An 18,990-nucleotide genomic window follows, 5' to 3' on the forward strand; every position below is an offset into this window, starting at 1 on the left:
TATTCGAGCGGCGGCAATCATAACAACAAGCTGCTGCTGCTGCTACTGCTGCTGCACTTTCTTTGCGTTACGCTTCTTTGCATGCATTGCCAAATCGTTTATATATACATATATATAAATATATATTTATATATACGTACACAGACACGCCAGATATCTGCGGCTATATGCAAGCAAGCGGTCAGTGTCCAGACATTGAACGCCGAGCAATTGAAATGCTTGAACGCTGTCCGCCGAAAAGAAATACAGATGCAGCAGACTCAGATTCAGATGCAGATGGAGATGCAGCAGACTGAGATGGAGAGGCAGATACAAATGCAGTTACAAGTGCAGCACAGAAACGCAAAAGTTCAACAGTCGGAGGCGTTAGTAAAGCCCCGATCACCATCGCCATTCCCTCCCCCCACGTTTGTAGGCGTTTGCAGTATTGTAAATTAATTCATATTAGCCAAACAAATGCAGACATATGTGTTGGCCGAGTGTGTCGGTGAGCAGATAGCTTTTAGCATTTCATTCGGCGGATGAGATGAGACGAGACTAGATGAACTGAGATGCTAAGATGAGATGGGATGAGTTGCCGCGCAGGTTTCGTTTCTGTGGTCTGAAGTTCGTTGTGGGAGCATCGCAGTCGAAGTCGCAGCCTCGTTGAGAAAAACCGGCGCGAATGATTTTTTATTACTTTTTTATTTGCTGCTGATGGTGATGCTGCTGCAACTGTTTTGTTGTTATTGTATTGAAAATAGCAAACATGCAAAATGCGCAACGAAGGCTGAGAAAATCAACAGCGAAAATGTTAATTACACTATATCTGAGCAACTTCTATCTGTCCGTTCGACGGCCACTTAGATGTATCTGATGGATGCAAATGTGCACAGGCATTTTCGAAACTGCAAGCTACAGTTACAAATCTCATGATATACATCTGAGTGCATGAGTAATATCAATTGGCTTATGACTAATGGGCAAGCCTAAAACCAAAAGCCTGTCAGCGGACACAGTAAAGATTTTCGTATCGATAAGGTCTATGATGTTTTATATTAATAAATATTGATACTATTAATATTAAATATCTTCATCTTCCATATTGCCAAAAGTAGTATTAATTGTAAAAATAATGTACGAATAATTACAACGCTGACAAATAATGTGTCTTATTATAAAAATCAAAAGACTTAGAGAACGAACTTGGCTTCAATGTGGGAAAACTCCACTCAACTTTTGAGTTCAGAAACGAAGAGTTTGGCTCAAAGAGCGAAAACACGAGACATCGAGAGACCCAGAGAAGTGGCTGTTCTCTCGGGCAATCCTCTCAATGGGCGGCTTCGGCTGTGGGGGTACTTTTTGGTATAAAACATAAACAAGCCAAAGAAAGTCATTCATTTTGTTGTTCGAGCCAGGCGAGTGAACCGTTAGCAGCAGCATTAGATAGAAGACGAGCCGAGCTGCCGAGCAGTGCAACGCAGTGATAAATATATAAAAACCAAGAGACAAACACGCGAACATAAAGTGATTCTCCCCCCCAGTGAGTGCAGTGTGTTATCCAGAGCCAAAAACTATTTGGATTATTGGGATACCGCCGAAGCCATCGCCCCAACATGCAGTAAGTTCTATAGCCACCCACTGCGCCTATGAATCATAGTCAGTCCGAACCTGGATCTGAACCTGGACTTGGCCTGCCTCGCGGCCACAAATTCGTGCTGCATTCACTGCAGTCGCTGCAAACGATAATTAACATTTTCGGTATTGTCTCGGTCTCCGGGGTTCTCTCGGCCCAATTTTTCTTGGCCGCTTGGCAACCACGAAATATTCTTTTGGGCGATTTCAAAACCCAGTAGCGACATACTCGTACGTAACACAGACTGAGATGGAAACCCAAGCCCAGGTCCGTAGTTGGTCTGACTTTTCCTTCTATATCTTTGCGTTGGATTTCCGTCTGTGTGTGTCTTTGGCGTGGGAGTTTTCGCTTTTGTTCGCCGACAATTCATTGAGGCAGCTGCCTTAAACCCAAGGGGATACTTGTACTTATTTATATGACTTGTTACACGGCAAAAAGTTAGCACCTCTTACTGGAGTGCTTGTCATTAGCAAGATTTAAATGTAGTAACAGACTTTAGAGGTTTTTAAATGTATGTAAATTGATTAACATAAGGTAAACCTATTTTGAAAACCAACTACTCAAATTATCTTGAAAAACTGTACTTTGTTATTCTTTATATTCTATATTCTTTTAATAGTGCTATCGGTTTAAATTGTTCTCCAAAAAGTTCTGTTTCTAGAAACCACAAAAACCCCAGAGATTTTGCTAGCCAATTCTGATTTAATTATCTTGGCCAAGAGCTTTGATTTTCAATATAAAATGTAAATGGTACAAGTTACTTTGCTCCTTTGCATATTACCCAATCTCTTGATCGCATGGCTACAATTTATGTTTGCTTTGTGGCAATCGAATGTCCGAGACTAGATCAATCGATTAGGACTCGGAACGGTCACGCCTGCTGGACATGGGGAGATCCAATCTCCGTGACAGATTGCATCACTGGCACTGCATCACAAAGCTGGTCCTTTCTAAAAACCAAGTCGTGTGGATTACTCATGCTCTGCCCATTATATAAGTGACTGCGAATATGAGCGGCAATTGTATCAAATGCACGCACTGCGACGCATGTGGCGTATACGCAATATTTCCACGTTTGGAATTACAGCGACGCACAGATATGCCCAATTGCCCAAGCGTGCTGCCAGCCACGCCCACCGCCTCGTCGCCCCTCCGGGTGTAATTGCTTTCGATTTCGATTTTCTGGTCACTTTTGATGGGGTGTGTGTATTTGAAGAGGGGGTGAGGGCGCAATTAATAAATTGCCATCGAATTGATTTCTTTCACTTTTGCCTTGGCTCGTTCGATTTCGCCCGTCATCGGGCCAAGCGAGCAAACACACCCACTTAAGACATCCCGAGTGAAGGTCACAGATTTGTGAAAATTACCGCAGCATAAAGAGGCACAAAAGAGACAAACGGTGGAACATAAAATCCATTGCCAGGCCATTACAAAGTCACATTATCCAGATGCCCGAAATCAACCAAACGTAAACGTAAACCAACCGCCCTAACTGCACGCACATTAACAGCTCTTAATTTGTATCAAGGAAAAAAACGAAAAACAAAATAATGGATAAAAGTGAACAAAAAAAATGAAAAAAAAAAAATTAAAGCAGTGCGATGTAGTTTATTTTTTTGGGCTTTCATGTTTCACACAGTTTAATGGCATCGAGAGTTGTGTTAACGAGCCAGTGTTTAATTAAGCACTCGAATAAACCAACTGCAGCAAGTGAAAACAAAAGACTTAGGCAACAAACTTGAACCGATTACACGCTAAAGAGTCGAGAAATGGAAATTGAAATTGAAATGAAGGAAAAACAGCGGGCAGCCGAAGCCATTGTGGCACTAAGTGTGCTTAGCTTTTAATTCTCTGCATACTACTCCCAGGAAAACTGCGTTCGCTATATGAGTTATACAAGAAATTTACACTCTCGTTTTCCCGAAAAAAAACCAGCACACTTATCGAAATGCAGGTGCTTGCCAAATGTCGTAATCTAAGACCGGCGCTTATGTCACCCCAAAAATGTCCGCCTAACATGACGCACACCCAACATTTAAGGAAATCAAAAGCAAATATAGTCCGAGTTCCATACGCAAGAAACCCCAGTGGCACACCAGAGTAAAACCAACTCACAGCTCAGCAACTCAAATGTATAACGAAACCGACGGCTTTGCCTGTCTTGTGGTTTCCAGAAGTGGCTCCAAATCGGGCCAGGGGATTGGGGTCGACGAAAACCATCAACATCAACATCAACGCATCGCCTCCATGGCTGCTGCTCCACTGGCATATCCCATATACTATATGCTCTGTGCTCTATGCTCTATGCTATAGCTATATATGCATGATGTAACTGCAGTGCGATAACGTCTGCATCTGGACCAAAAGCAGAGACAGATCCCGACACATGCAACCAATTCCCCATTTATGGCAGACACTCGGGCTATTGCGACTGCGAAAGTGGTGCTTGTGTGCCGCAAGTGGAGCACTCCAGGCTGCACTGGAATGTGCACAGCTATTTGCATGTGATGCAGGCGGTATTGGGATTAGGATTGGGGTTTGGAATGGAGGTGGCGCTGAAGGCCCCAATTCCTGGGGGCAGATTCCCCCGGATTCCCATGCAGGTTGCGCAAAAGGTTCGCTGACAGTGACAATGCAACAGGCAACAGTGGCACTCTCAGCCAGCTCCTAAAGTTCAAAGGTGCAACTTCCAACTTCCAACTGCAGCTAGCAACTCGCAGCTGCCAAGCGACTGGCTGACAAATTGCCAGCTGGAAAATTCGATACTTGCATAAGACGCTCTCCAGATTTATTGGCCTGGCCCAAATCAATGGAGTCCACCGCGTACTCGGTTTCAAAGTCACCAGCAGCCGGACGGACACTCAATTTGGCGTGAAAAGTAAAAGTCCGTAGCGACTTTTGCTTTTGCTTTTATTACACTTCTCTCGCATATTTCACCTTGCCCAACTATTTGCAACTCTTACTCGGGCTTTGACGTTATGGCCCCAATTAGATGCAGGCACGTAACATTGGTTAATTGGACTGGCCGGCACCACCGGACCATCGCACCATTCGTTTCCAGGCCAGGAATTCCAATCCCATTCGCCCCGCGACTGGGGTACATATCATGCGTATGAACAGCAGTTGACATTCAGCCAAGTCGAGTCAGCGAGTGGGTCTCGGGTAAATGGCGTTCAAATTGAACCCGCCGCAAGCTGAGCATCCTCCTCATACCGACTGGTCTCGGGGTATATCAGCTATTCGGTTCAGGTAGCAATCTAGTGAAGGCGTCGCATTAAATATGTTAGATGGACATGATGCAAAATAGAGAACAATTAGTCTACTAGTTTTGGAATTTCATGGTCAAGTGAGGCTTCTAGACTAAAAGTTTGATCTGTTGGAAAACACACTTCCATTCTCCATATCAGGACACTTTTCCAAGTAAACTTCTTATTTGGGCTTTGGGATATTGGTGAGCTGGGGTAACAAGCGTATGCCTTGATCAGTGATTCCCAGCGCCCAGCTTTCCTTGCCTTCCCAGCCGCAGTTGCATCTCCAAGCAGCGAACTCCGTGGCCCGTTTCAATCTTGGGGGACTTGCCGTGTTGCCTATAACAAGTTTTCTGGCCTGGCTGGTCTGGTATGGTCTCTGGTCTCTGGTCTCTTGCATAACTGGTCGCTGGGCTGCCGATGCCGATGCCAATGACGATCTCCGATGATGCTGCCTTCTTTGGCTGCAATTTGGCGGCATCTTCGCGAAAAGGTTCGCAGAAATATTTTCCCGCGTTTTTTTCTTTTTTTTGGTTGATTGTCTGGTTGCCACAGAGTTTCCCATATCATAAAGCAGCCTGACTCATCAAATGATGGCCATTTGCTACCATTGCAGCACCCCATCTGCCGTTCTTCTAGTCCTGGCTATGTCCACCGGCCTGTGGGCCAGCTGCGTGGAGGGTGCAGCCACCGGATCACCGTCGGCCACGGCCACCACCGCCAAGCCCAAGGGATTTGAGGCACGATCGCTGGACATCAACTCCAGCGGAGGCGAGGAGGAGCTGGACGACTTCGAGACACAGGCCCAGACGCATCTGGCTTATCGCCAGCAGCCGCAGCAGCAGCGCCAGCTGTACGAGTACAGCGAGGAGGATCAGGAGGAGGCACCGCGTCCGGTGTACGCCAACCGAAATGCCAAACAACAAAGCAACTTCCTCAAGATCCAGGGCCAGCTGAAGAAACCGCTCAGCGAAGAGAGCGAGGAGGAGGAGGAGGAAGTGGAGGAGCCCGATCGTCTGTCCACCCTGCTGAGCAAGTCCTCCTTTAGCTGCACGGACAGAAACTCTGGGTTGGTACAAGTTTAACAATACTTTATCACACGTTACTTAAGTTAATATTTAACTTCAGATACTATGCCGACGAGTCGCTGAGCTGCGAAGTGTTCCACTACTGCCAAGAGAGCCAGAAGCACTCGTGGATCTGTCCCGAAGGTTTCACCTTCCACCAGATCCATTTAATCTGCATGCCGCCCTCTCACGACAACATCTGCAAACAGTCGTCCAAGTACCATATTGTTAACGACTACTTGTACAAGCCCATCAATCTTCAGGAGCACCAGAGCAAGCCGAATGTGACGCTTCGCTACTCGGAGCGCTACTTCCCGGAGAACTACTACGAACACGAGCGCTACGATGACGAGGAGGAGCAGTTGCCCGCCGCCCCAAGGCCACGCATCCAGCAGCATCACCAGCAGCAGCTCCAACAGCCCCAGCAGCAACATCGCCAAGTGGTGGCCTACCAGCAGCCGCAGCAGCAGCCCCAAGTAAGGGTACAGTACCAGCAGCCACAGCAGCACCAGCACCATCAACAGCAGGGACAGCCGCAGCCACAAGTGGTGACGCAGATCCGCCACCAGCCGCAACCTCAGCCGACTACCCTGGCCTACCGGAAGCCACAGCCAGCGACCACAGTCCAGCCCCAGTTGCAGTTGCATCAGCTGCACCAGCCCCAATTGCACCAGCAAAGGCCACAGACGTTGGCGCCGACCGTGACGCCCGCGCCGTACCGATTCTTCACTGCCGCTCCCCAGCTGCAGCACTTACAGCAGCAGCAACAGCAGGTCTTCCGCACGCCCGAGGAGATCAACATATCGCTGCAGCAGCGTCGGCCGCAGGTGTTCATTGCCACAACGCCGAGGTATTACGAGGATGAGTACCTCTACGAGCGGAGGAAGTGAGGAGGATTGAGCAGATGAGTGAGCAGAAAACAGTCTTGTCGTTCCCTCGGATCCACCTCTCGTGTATATTCCCCGTCTAAGTAGCTTTAAGCTCTCGCCCCAGCTCTCTGTCAGGCCCGAAAACCCTTGCGCGAGTTTTGTGTACCTATTTGTAATATTTAATGTCCTGCTAGAAGAATCCGCCTTCTAACTCAATTCGTTAATAAAGGAAGCCACATTAAGTTAGTCGCTCACTGTATATCTATCTCCATGAACTGATCCGCGTTGGACTGATGCACTGCCTGGCTGTGGGTGCCCTCCTCCACCACGTAATTGGGTCCAATGATGCAGTTCTTCAGCACGGATCCGCTCTTCACCTGCGCTCGGTGGCCAATTATGCAGTTGTCGATGTTACAGCCCTCCTCCACAACCGCATTGGACATTATGAGCGAGTTGGCCACAATGTTTTTGGGATTGATGATGCAGTTGGGTCCGAAAACACTAAAGTTCAGTGAGGTCTTTTCGGACAACTTGGCATTGTCGGCTGCTATGATCTCCTTCGTTTGGGTGGATTTTACAATGGCACCGGGAGATATCAGTGGGTGCTTTTCGCCACACAGGTTGTTCCAGATGCTAGCTAACTTGCGATTGATGGCCAAGAAGCTCAAAGTGTTGTTCACCCGCACACCGATGGCATCTTTGGGCGCCTGAATGCCATAGCAACGCACAACATCGCCATGATAGGGGGCTTGAGATAGAGATTGGTTGAACAGTGAAGTCTGCGTGATCTTCTGGTCCAAAATGCTGTGGTCCACATACTGAAAGTTAACGACATAATAAGATTTTATATGATTTTCCTTAGAGGATTTAAACCACTTGTGTTTATAATACCAAGTAGTAATGGTCTACTCACATGCAAAACATGGTCCTCATTCTTGGTGACCACGCCCACTTCAGAGGTGGTGTCCTGCACCGTTTTCGGAGGTCGTTTTGAGTGCTGCTTCTTAATCAAGTGAGGCAGAAACTCGCCCTTAAAAGTTGAGATATTCTCCTTCTGCAAAGATTTATTATTATTTATTATTTACTATTTATAATGAAAGTCACATCAAAACTAACCCTTCGTAGGTAATCGATGACCCATTTTTTGAGCACATACACATGAGCATCCACCAGTCGGCTGTATACTTCCAACCGACCGCGGTTCTTGAGCAGATGCCGCTGAATGTTGAGTGTTTCCTCGCAGTCGCTGGCGGCGGACACGAAAGCCAATCTCTGAGTGGCCGCATGGATGCCAATCAAATCGCGTTCCGGCTTGTGCTTGCTCTTGGGACCGGGCATAACCACGTCCGACTCGAATCCGCTAGGAAACAGGAGCATTGCGAGGGCAGCATCGTGTTCCCGGAACTTGTTGATCAGCGGATATAGGCTGACATTGCTGACCAGGTCGCAGCTGACCACTAGAAAGTCCGACTTGATCTTATCGTATATGTAGCGCAGGCTGTCGGCGGTTCCGAAATCACCGTCACTCGGAATCGTGGCGTAGTCCAGTCTCAGCTTTAAGGGAGTGTTTTCCAGCGCCGATTGGATCTCCAGTTTTTCCTGTTCCAGCACCACAACAATGACCTCTGCAAAATTTGCAATTAAAACCGGGTTTTTAATTCAGACTAGCCGAATTACCTGAAAAGTTGTGTTGTTGCAGCATATTCAGGGGATACCAAATCAGAGGATATGGACCCACGGGCAGCAGGCATTTGGGGGCATCGCCCAGGACCTCGGGTAGACGAGTGCCACGTCCAGCGGCAAAAACAACGGCCTGGAACTCGGACATTATTTCAAATAAAATAAATTAAGTTCGGCTAAAAGGCGTGCAAACACAGAAAGAGCCACGCAAACAGCTGATCGAATGCAAGCGACAACACCTGCGCGCGCTGTCCAACACTGCTTCCAATCAGACATATGTTTGCTGTCATGTGACTGTGTGATTGTTTTTGTTGCTTTTGCTATTGTATAAAATAAGTCAGATGACCCTTTTTGCAATGAAAATTCCCTTTTTCCGCTTTTTAATGATACAGAATGCACAACGTATGTTACAACAAGACTTTAATGCATGATTTGCGCAGCTTACACTACACTACAAAAATGGAATACATACTTTTCTGCTTATTGGAATAGTCTACACACTTTTGCTACATAGGTACAATTAAGTTTGTGGCTTGCCCTTTGCGAATTACAATATGGAAACGGTTACTGAACAGAAAATAGTTTAACAATAATATTGCTGGAATTAACACATCCAAGGTAATACTTAGAACAGCACATCGTCATCGCCCTCATCCAGGATATTGGCCTGCTGGCGCACATCGATGCCCTGCTGCAGCAACTCCGCCTTCTTGGCATCGGCCTTAATACGAGCCTCGCGCTTCTTGTCCTGAATCTTCTTCAGTCGGTAGAACTCCTCACGCTCCAGCTCGTCCAACTCCGAGATGATGTAGGCCAGAGTCCTATCGATTCGGGGGATGATCACATGCTCAATGGCGTTCACACGGCGGTTGGTGATCTTGATCACCTCGTCCAGGGTGACGAATGAGGTCTGCAGCGAGGCCAGCTCTACGAGCAGTTTAACGGCGCTCTGGTAGTTCTTCTTTAGCTTGGCCAGCTGCTGACCACCACGGGCAAGACCGGCCAGTTCGTAGGTGTCGGATCCATCCTGGTAGGACTCGAAAACGGGCAGTGTAACACCAGCCACGTTGTCCTTCTTGGTGCGGATCTTGATCTGGGCTTTGGTGACGTTCTGCAGCACCACCTGGTTGATGTCGCCAGACGTGAATTTGGCCTCCGCCAGGGAGAAGGCAGCCTCTTTCATAACATCACCCATCAGGGTCTTGGTCTCGATGATCTTGCCCAGAATCAGACGGAAACGCATCTGGAGGGCATCCGCCTTCTTCTTGAGCAGACCGTGACCTTTCTGGGCGCCAGCCAGACGGGCCTTCATCAACATCTGCGCACCACGGGACGGGAAAATCGGTAGCCTATCTTTTCCGGACATTTTGCTGTTTTTTTCGGATGGTAATTGGCTGGACTAAACAATTTTCAACTGCGTATCAAGAAAACTGCAACCGTCGCAGAACACTGAAAAACTCCAACTGGAAAATGACGGATGGCAGTGTTGGCTACTGCCCGTAGCCAATCGATAACCAGTTGGTGCTGGGAAGTGTGATGAATAACAGTACTGCAAAGTACGCAGCCACAGCTGATTTTGCATTTAAAAGTAAACAAAACCAATAAATTCCCTTTTTTCATTGGTCTTATAATGCTGCTGCAACGAGCCTGGTTGCCACATTTGAGCAACCACCTGCGCCGATACGCAAAGAAGTCCCGTGTCGACATTAAACCAGTCATGGCTGCGAGCAAGCGAATGGTGCATCAGGAGATCCTGCATTATGTAAATCCCTTTGCCAGGATCAATGTGAAGTCCGATGTTTTCCTGCGCATTCAGCCCGCGGACGTGCATCAGTACACCAGCGGGGACGTGTTCATCGCCCAACTGGTTGGCGGTCAAGTCAAGAACTCGAATGTCTCTCTTGATGTGAAGGTAGCCGATGAGGACAAGGTGGTCAATGTGGTGGTTAAAAAACTGACGGAGCAGGCCTCGCAGTTGGAATGCCATCTTCATATTCCCGTGCGTTCCGATGTCTCTGTGGACGCAAAAGGCAGTGTGCGGGTGGAAGGAGTACAGAGTGAGCTCCTGCAAGTGAAAGCAAAGGAAGGCATCCTAACCAAAAATATCAAGGCCACCCATATAAACTTGTACAGTGAGAATGGCAACATCAATTGCATGGGCACACTGCTGGGCAAGATTACCCAAATAGAGTCACACAATGGGGTGAGAAAAGGTGTACTATCTATATGATCTCACCATTAACCCGCATATCTCCGTTCCAGAACATTTCGATGGACAAGTTGCAAGGAGACAGCTTAAATTGTTCCACCAAAGCTGGCAGTATTGTAACTGACTGTTGCTATGTGGAAAACTCAAAGTTTCAGACGCAAACTGGGCGCTTGGAGCTCAAAAATGTCCACAAAAGCAGCCAAGTGCACGTCCATCAGTCGGCGGAACTCAATATGAGTATGCAAAATAAAGAAACATTAAAACATTTTGCTAATAACTCCCAATTTCAGCTGGAGTACATGGCAATCTTCAAATAACCACCAAAGGAGGCAGCTTAAATGTCCAACTATCTGAGCTAGTGGGGAGCAACAAAATCGACGCCGAGAACTTGTTAGAAGAGGCTATTATACACATATCCCAAGCCATAGAGCAGGATCTGCACATCGAGGTAACAGCTCCTGAAGTGAAATTGGAAACAGAACTAGAGCATGTAGCCCATGCACTAAACGAGAGCAAGAACAAATTCGTGCTTAGCAATCCAAATACAAATCGACTGGATGTAAGCAGCACAGGCGCCAAGGGCGTGCGCCTGGGAAAACAGTCATGGAGCGATATGATGCGCCATAAGTTGCAGGCCATTGGTACCGATTTACCTTAGCTAAAGACAAAGACTAACTAAGTTAAGAATATATTGTGCTGCAAGCTACAATCTCAGTCATTTTTGCTTTATCCTTGATGGGGAGGCATGTTGCTTAGGCTTGGCCCGACTCTTTAGCCACTTTATCGTTCAGGCATTCGAGCGCCCTTGAGAAAATAGCATCTTCTTTTCCGGCTTTGAGTGCAGACACAAACAGCTGCACCTTCTCATCGCCAATCTCTTGGAGATCCGAGTTTTCCGCTTTTATCACCATACAAGCTAACAGGCGCAGCAGCTTGAAGGCGTTCTCCACATACTGCTCCTTTGGAGCGTCATCCTCCTCCTCTTCGTCCTCTTCGAAATCATTGGCCTCTGGATCACTTCCTGTGTAGTTGTCAATGTGCTGTTTAAGTCTATACCATAATTCCAAAAGATTTGAGAAGGCCTCCTTGTGATAGAAGTACTTCAGGCGCTGCAACAATAAATATTTTATTAATTCGTCGAATATTGATTAATATTCCCAAACTCACACTCCAAATGTGCGCCAGATCCTCCAAATACTCCTCCTGGCGTTCGCCTAATGGAATAAGTTGCAGAGGCTGCTGCAAAAACTGCAGTATTCGCGCCAGACAACTGACTATACTGGGCGCATACACATCCATGGATGCCTGCGCCTCTGGTAATTGGACCAGAATGGTGCATATATTGAGGTAGGTTTGTATGATCTCCACATCACAGGTTATTTTTGGTCCGCATGAGTCGTAGCCGACATCGGCATCCTCATCGCTGTCCTGGGCGGCTGGCACATCTGCATCTTCATTCTCCTCGCCAGCTTCCTCGTCGGCCAACTTTGCCTGATCGTCGCGCATGAGTCGCAGAAACGCGCTATTGACCCCATCGCAGAGTTCTGGCACTAGAAAGACCTTCGCAAAGGGCTTCAGATTCAAGGTGGACTTTGCGTTTTCCTCCTCCACCAAGGCGCAACTAGCCAGCACAGCATTTGTGGCCTTCAATGCAGCTACTAGCAGTTCATCGCTAACCGACTGTTGCAAAATCCTGCCCAGATTCTGGGCGGAGTTTTCGAAGGCGGCAAAGCAGATGTACCAGTCCACAGCAAACTGCTCCTTGCCGCTAAGCACATGGGCCATGATGTACTGAAAGAGTCGCATCAGCTGTATCAACATGGCGGTGTCCATGCAGTTGGTCAGCTTGAACAGGGTTTCCATCGTGCCGTGGTTACAGGTCAATAGCTCGGCGCACTCCACCTGGGCGCACATGTTGCCCAGCAGGCCGATGAGAATCTCGTAGAGCCGCACATCTTCGCAGCCCGCCACCAGTGAGTACATGATCGGATCGATGGCCTCGTTCTCCAGCAGCAATGTGACCACTTCGGGCGACACCGACATGTCCCACACTTTGCACAGGTCATCCTCCAGCTGCTGGTCCAGCGATGATTCCGGCTGCAGCTCCACCAGCTTCATAACCGTCTTCAGTATGAAGCGACTGCTGAACATCGTGTTGCCGACTGCATCGCCGCGCATCCGCTCCAGCAGCTCCGCCTCCTCGGCGTCATCCTGGGCGGGCGGGGGCGTGGTCGAGGCGCTACTGGCGCTGGCTGAGGCGGAGACAGAGGCAGAGGCGCAGGCGTCGCTTTCCTTGTGATTCGCATTTTCGGCGGGTGGCGCATCGTTCGGGTTGGCAGCCACTGCAAGGCCACTCGCCGATGGCTCCGCGTCTTCCTTGGGCATTTCGAACTGGTTGCGGGTCTGGGCAAACTGTTTAACGGCTTCGCTTGGCAGCACGCAGACGGGCAGTGGCAATAATCAATATATTGTGGACAAGATCTTCTTTTTTTTAGACGCGGTCAGTGGGTTTGTAGGTTTTTTCTCATAAAATACTATAAGCTCTGCAAAAGGTAGCGGAAAAGCTCGTCATACTCATAACGTTCGCTTAAGCTGGTCACACTATTGCGCACTTTGGCGGGGTGTCTGTTTGATTAGATTTCTAAATTTCGGGTACTTCTGAAGTAGAAAAGTTATTCAGCTTGTAAACTGTGTCCTTTTACTACTTTAAATAAGCTTAACTACCTTTAACTTGTTTAAAAAACAACCGAGAGTGCGCGTTTGTATAGTTAGCGAAGACGCAAACCTAATTATCTTGACGCGACTTGGGATCCACTGCCTTCCACAAATAAATTTAAAATTTTGGCGCCAAAACTTATTAAATATAATATTATTTATTATTATGTTGTTATTATGTTAAATTTTGTAAATTCTAAATTCCAATAAAAGATAACCATAACTTTCTATTATTAAATGACTTAGATGCAATGCTAACGATGAAAGGTAATCACAGTTTATGAGGTTTTTGGTTTTCCCTTGAGCAGCAAATTGGACAAATTGCTGTAGGGCAGCTCAAAAGCCAGCGAAAAGACGATGGAGGCCAGATAAACGGTCATCGTAAACCCGCAGCAGATAACACTCTAAAGAAGCAATTAAAGATTATCACATATGATATGAGCAGATAATAATGCAACTTACCAGCAGAAAAGGATCCACTGCAGAACTCGTACTGGTGAGACTGTAAACGAGGGCAATCACCAGCGGATTCAATAGATATATGCCGTAGGACAGGCGATTCAGATGCTGAAAGACCTTGGCCTCCAGCAGACGGGACCACCAAACGCCAGTTCCCGATGCACTGCCCACTATCATCCAGCAAACAGTGAGGGAAAACAGAACGCGTCCCAGAACAAACAGCGATATGGTGATAAGGTAGCCCAGATCCCGCTTCACCGTGGAGTAGATGCAGCCCACGAACACCTTGAGACTTAAGTGCCACCACCGGCGTATCCGGCGTTCACTCAGCTCGCTCACCTGCAATCGCTGCTCCTGGTAGTACCAGGCGGCTATTGCTCCCACGATGTAGGGCAACACTCTCACAAAGGGACTCGTGTATATCTGGGTGCCAGTCGCGTAGGTGGAGTCGAAGGAGAACTCGAAATTCTTGGCAATCCCAATGCCATAGGACCAGGTTATGGTGGCCATTAGACCAGTAAGCGTGATTGCCTTGGCGAGCTTTGGACGCCTGTTTACAAAGATAATGAAAATATTGCCATTTCCCATGCGATTTTAAGACCACACTCACTTGGCGTAGATGATGAGCACGATGTTTGCCAGCAGGAAGAACTGCATGTCGCAGGCGAGGCTCCAACTCCAATTGGCGCACATCTCGCGGTGATCGAAGAGGTTCTGGATGAAGAGCAGGTTCCGCCACCAGTGCTGTTGGCACAGCTCGTCGTTTCGCTCGTTGATGTGGAAAACGGACACATCGCCGATGTAGGCGTAGGCCAGGTCCACGCTGCCCATCACCACCAGGTAGAGGGGACCCAGTCTCAGGTAGCGATGGAACAGCAGCTTGCCAAAGAGCTTCACATTGCCCCACAGGCCATTGCGACGCACTGCCTCCAGCTGCTTCTCGTTTCTCAGGAAGTTGTACGTTTGCAAGAAGCCACTGAAGAGTTTGTTTAAATAAATACTTAAAAGTGGAATGATTCTAATTACCTGATGGTAAAGAAAACATCCACAAGAAGTGGAGCTGTGGAGACGTACTGGAAGAAGACATGCTCCGCATAGGAAAGCAGCACCGTTTTGTTGTGCACCGTAAAGTACATGTACCACACCACGTGGAAGATCAGGATCCAGATGGCGCACACGGATCGCAACCCATTCATGATGGGTATCTCGCCCGGCTGGTTCTCCCTCATGGCGGACATCTTCCTCCAGTTATTGGCCACATCGAAGCAGGACACGAAGTTCTGAAAAGGCTGCCACTTCAAGAGCGTGTCCAGTGCCTGCCACAACTCCGATTCCACCGGAGCCAGGCCCGTATCCGGCTCATCCGCATTCTTGGCCATGCGCACTTGCTGGGCGCAGAGCATGAGGGCACCGGTTACCAGGATGGCGGCCACCACCAGGCGGAAGCTAAGCCTCTGGTAGAAGCATTCGCTCAGCTGCAGATCCTTCATGTAGAGCACCTCCGGCTTCATGTCGAACATGTCATCCTCGGCGAATGAATCGCCGGCCACATAGTCCCTGGCCAGCTGCTTCACCTCCTCGGAGCCACAGGAGCTGGGCAGGCACAGGCCAATGTGCAGCACCTGCTCGGACATCACCTTGATCTCCACCTGCCACGGCGATCGGTGGCGCATGTATATCACCCGGTAGTCCATGCCGAAGGGCGCTCCTTGCGTCAGGATGCTGTAGTGCATCACGCGCTCGTAGTTCCGCGACAAAGTGATGCCCACCGGCCGCCGGACACCTTCACATCCATCCCGACTGCCCAGCCAGTAGTTCTGGCCGAAAACAAAGCCGGATGGCTTGCTTCCCGACGCATCCAGAACTGCAGATATCCGTATAACGATATATATAGAAATATATGAACTAAGTGCTGCTGTCACTTACCCTTCATGGCCCATGGCTGCCTAGTGAGGATTCCGCGCTGCACTTGCTTCAAGTGGGCGTGGCAGCTGGGACTCACATTGCTCTCGTTGGCCACTTTGGTCAGCCCGAAGATGACGGAGCTCCTGGTGAGATGCAGCTCATGCGGGGATTGGATGGCATTCCCCTCCTTTCCGCGGATATCCGCAGACATAACTTCCGTGGACAATTCCAGGCTGCCATTGAGAAATCCGTACTCAAAGCGATGCCGTCGCAAAGTGGTCTCATTCACGGCTGCGTCTGCAGTCGCTAGTAAAATCCAGATGCTGATGATCAAGACCGATCTCCAGTGGGTTTTCATGCCAAGGGACCGCTAACGAAGCGGCAGCTGGGAAAAGTAAGAGATAAGAGTAAGTTTAATTGTTGACCCTTCAATACGAGTGCTCTCAAGTTACGAAAAACAACTTGAGTTACGTCTACTTCCTGCCGGAAAAGATTTACGAGAGCCGTGGACTCGGTAATGACGCCAGTTAACCCTTAGAGATGCCAATCAATTTATTTCCCAATATGTTATCTTTCTTGAAATCAGCACCTTAAAGAAACCAACTTTCACTGATCTCAGCGGTGTCATGGAATGTATCTTATGCAAATAGATGTCTAAAGAATTCGAGATTTATGCCAGGTCCACAGCTTAAGTGGGATTAGGTTACTCTACTGAGATTTAAAAAATATCATCTTAACAATTAAATGACACCATAAATTTTATTAATAAATAATATTCTCTGCATTAGTGGGTTAAAGATCTGAGGATCGGCCACCTTGTCGCAGAACATGGAAGCGATGGAATGTAATGGACTGGTGGCCAAGTGGCAGGCGGGGCTCAGCATCAGTTCAAATATCAATTAGCCGCATCCAAACGGTAAGTGCGTCTCAATGTCAGCTCCAATGTATCGGATTAGTTCGATTCACGAGAAATTCGTGAGATACAGTATCTACAGTGCACAGTCACCCGAAGGTTTACGGATGCCAGAGGCGCAAATCAGTCGAACTTGTCACTTGCGTCGATTCATGGAAACTCAAGTGCCCACCATTGAAGCCCCAAGTTCAGTGTTATTACCACTATTGGTCTGCAAAACTGACAGAGGTCAACGACTATGGCCCATGGTACACATTTTACGATCATTCGGCAGGGGATCCAGAATTCACTTGCATACATTAATTTTGACCACGCGCATGCGAACTTATTATTGTTTGCCCAAAAATTAAACGATGTTTGCATTGGCTGATTGAGGTAGAATTGCGAGAATAAGACCCGCGGGCGATTTGCCAATTTGGCGCAGGCGTGGGCATAATATAATTATAATATATGCCCAATGTTTTCTTTGCTCTCGAAGACGTCGTCGCGATTCGAGATTCGCAGTTGTAAGTCCGCAGATAGCCAGTTTGCATTTTATGGCAGCTAATGGCGTTCCGATGAAACCATTTCAAGGGTAAATCGTAAATCTGCGCTTGGCTTCGCATCCACGAGTGCTTTATTTTCCGATTTTTGCCTATGCAAATGAACCTTCACCTTAACTTTGCGGATCCCGATCGCCCAGTTTGGTTTGGTTTTGTGTCTTGTTTTTTTTTTTTTTTTTTTTTTTTTTGGACTAACGATGGGTTTTGTAACTAATATTCGCGAACTGGCTCTGCGGGCTTGCATGCTGGTTTTTATGGTTTTTAATGGCATGGCCGTAGGGAAAATGGTGATTTATATTTTGACACTGCCTGCTTATGGTCGCGATTAGGAGGGTCAAGGATCGAATCGATTCCTATTCGGGATCTACATACAACCAATCGAAGTGACCTACTTTTCAACAACAATCCAATCAATATAGAACTTGGCGACTTGTCCTTGGCATTCGTTTGTACTCCAAACAATATGCGTTGGCCAGCTTTTCGGCTTATTTATTTAATGCTCGAAATCCAAACTATTTTTTAAGCTGTTTCTTTTTTTAGCGCGACACTCGCAGCTTCGCGTCTTTCTTAGATACTGTGACCCTTGGCGGCGATTCCGAACCTTTATAAACTCCGTGAGCGCCCAAAACGCACGTGAACAGGTATCAAGCGGGTATTAAGTAAAAAAAAAAACATCAGCAGCAACAACAAAATATGATACGAATGAAAACAAACCGAGCGATGAATGCGAAACTGCTTTTCGCTTTGTTTATTTTTTATTTTTGGGAGCCGCAACGGCCTGCATTTGCGATCGACTCTTTTGATTCATACGCATACGTCACTGGGCCGGGCTCCAATTGCCGGTCGCGAGTTCTCGTTTCTCGCTTCTCATTTCTTGCTTCTCACACCAATCGATCGCGTTCATTGACTTCGCGATGATGGGGAGGCGTTCTTCCGAGTCGGGAGCCCCAATGGGGGCACTCCCTTCACCTTCGCCAGGCAGTGGATCCTTGCATATGCGAAACTAGCAAATTGCACTACCATGTTCTCTTCCTTTTTTATTAGTTTTCTTCCTTATGAATATAAGGATTTTATTTATATTATTATATATTATATATATTGCAAACCCAGATTCAGTTTCTGAACTCAGGAAAGTTCCACTGTACTCAAAATCGGAATTGCAAATCAGGAAGTGCCACTTAAGTGCAATTGCAAATGGAATTGTTCAACAGGGAATGGTTATTTTCCAACAGGGTCAAAATAAATTACAGGATATATGTACAACGGAAAAACCCGATCTATGTATTTCCCCATTAAAATAATAATAAGTTTAACACCAAACATTCTAAAAATGTATTTAGTTCCTTAGTGTTGTTTTAACAAGAAATCTGACTAACACAAAATATAAAATCATAGGACCTAGTTATATTCTTAATTATTTTGTTAATTGCATATAAGTAGGCTGGGTTGGTTTAAAAAACTTTAATGCAATTTTCTGGGGAATCTGAAAATTTAAAGAATTTGCTCTGCCATAATTAAAATAATTTAAAAATATTGACAATAATTTTTACTTTAGTTTTTATTAACCATGATTAAGAAAAACAAGTTTTATTACAATTAAAAATGAATTATACATTTTTTAATATTTTATTTTGACAAAACTTTTAACATAATTGTAAATTTTATCATAAAATTAGTTTTAACAACGTTTTTTAGTTCAAATAGAAAGTTGAACAATTTTTTAATACATCCAAAGTAAAATTTAAAAATAACGATGTTTTATTTCAAA

At 46.9% G+C, this 18,990-nt stretch overlaps 6 protein-coding genes across 6 annotated transcripts; 2 read left to right on the forward strand and 4 right to left on the reverse strand.

The window, feature by feature from the left end:
• Positions 1 to 1,360: 1,360 nt before the first annotated feature.
• LOC6531553 (bromodomain-containing protein DDB_G0280777) lies at positions 1,361 to 7,045 on the forward strand. The gene is made up of 3 exons (XM_002092315.3): positions 1,361 to 1,600; positions 5,480 to 5,932; positions 5,992 to 7,045. Exons 1-3 carry the CDS (start codon positions 1,596 to 1,598, stop codon positions 6,818 to 6,820), a joined length of 1,287 nt encoding a protein of 428 aa, XP_002092351.1. The 5' UTR covers positions 1,361 to 1,595; the 3' UTR covers positions 6,821 to 7,045.
• On the reverse strand, positions 6,956 to 8,715 carry LOC6531554 (translation initiation factor eIF-2B subunit gamma). Its single transcript, XM_002092316.3, has 4 exons — positions 8,477 to 8,715; positions 7,916 to 8,424; positions 7,713 to 7,853; positions 6,956 to 7,617 (listed from the first exon to the last, which is right to left on the reverse strand). Exons 1-4 carry the CDS (start codon positions 8,625 to 8,627, stop codon positions 7,051 to 7,053), a joined length of 1,368 nt encoding a protein of 455 aa, XP_002092352.1. The 5' UTR covers positions 8,628 to 8,715; the 3' UTR covers positions 6,956 to 7,050.
• Positions 8,716 to 8,882: 167 nt separating this feature from the next.
• LOC6531555 (V-type proton ATPase subunit D 1) lies at positions 8,883 to 9,949 on the reverse strand. The gene has a single exon (XM_002092317.3). It carries the CDS (start codon positions 9,843 to 9,845, stop codon positions 9,105 to 9,107), a length of 741 nt encoding a protein of 246 aa, XP_002092353.1. The 5' UTR covers positions 9,846 to 9,949; the 3' UTR covers positions 8,883 to 9,104.
• Positions 9,950 to 10,005: 56 nt separating this feature from the next.
• LOC6531556 (protein FAM185A) lies at positions 10,006 to 11,402 on the forward strand. The gene is made up of 3 exons (XM_002092318.4): positions 10,006 to 10,682; positions 10,742 to 10,925; positions 10,979 to 11,402. Exons 1-3 carry the CDS (start codon positions 10,110 to 10,112, stop codon positions 11,344 to 11,346), a joined length of 1,125 nt encoding a protein of 374 aa, XP_002092354.1. The 5' UTR covers positions 10,006 to 10,109; the 3' UTR covers positions 11,347 to 11,402.
• LOC6531557 lies at positions 11,361 to 13,212 on the reverse strand. Its single transcript, XM_002092319.4, has 2 exons — positions 11,856 to 13,212; positions 11,361 to 11,797 (listed from the first exon to the last, which is right to left on the reverse strand). The coding sequence occupies exons 1-2, from the start codon at positions 13,071 to 13,073 to the stop codon at positions 11,441 to 11,443; spliced, it is 1,575 nt and encodes a 524-aa protein (XP_002092355.1). The 5' UTR covers positions 13,074 to 13,212; the 3' UTR covers positions 11,361 to 11,440.
• Positions 13,213 to 13,579: 367 nt separating this feature from the next.
• LOC6531558 (nose resistant to fluoxetine protein 6) lies at positions 13,580 to 17,777 on the reverse strand. Its single transcript, XM_002092320.3, has 6 exons — positions 17,615 to 17,777; positions 15,789 to 16,152; positions 14,889 to 15,726; positions 14,473 to 14,838; positions 13,866 to 14,412; positions 13,580 to 13,807 (listed from the first exon to the last, which is right to left on the reverse strand). The coding sequence occupies exons 2-6, from the start codon at positions 16,123 to 16,125 to the stop codon at positions 13,682 to 13,684; spliced, it is 2,214 nt and encodes a 737-aa protein (XP_002092356.1). The 5' UTR covers positions 16,126 to 16,152; positions 17,615 to 17,777; the 3' UTR covers positions 13,580 to 13,681.
• Positions 17,778 to 18,990: the final 1,213 nt, after the last annotated feature.

The sequence above is a fragment of the Drosophila yakuba genome, chromosome 2R (genome assembly GCF_016746365.2).
Source record: "Drosophila yakuba strain Tai18E2 chromosome 2R, Prin_Dyak_Tai18E2_2.1, whole genome shotgun sequence".
Lineage (NCBI taxonomy): Eukaryota > Metazoa > Arthropoda > Insecta > Diptera > Drosophilidae > Drosophila > Drosophila yakuba.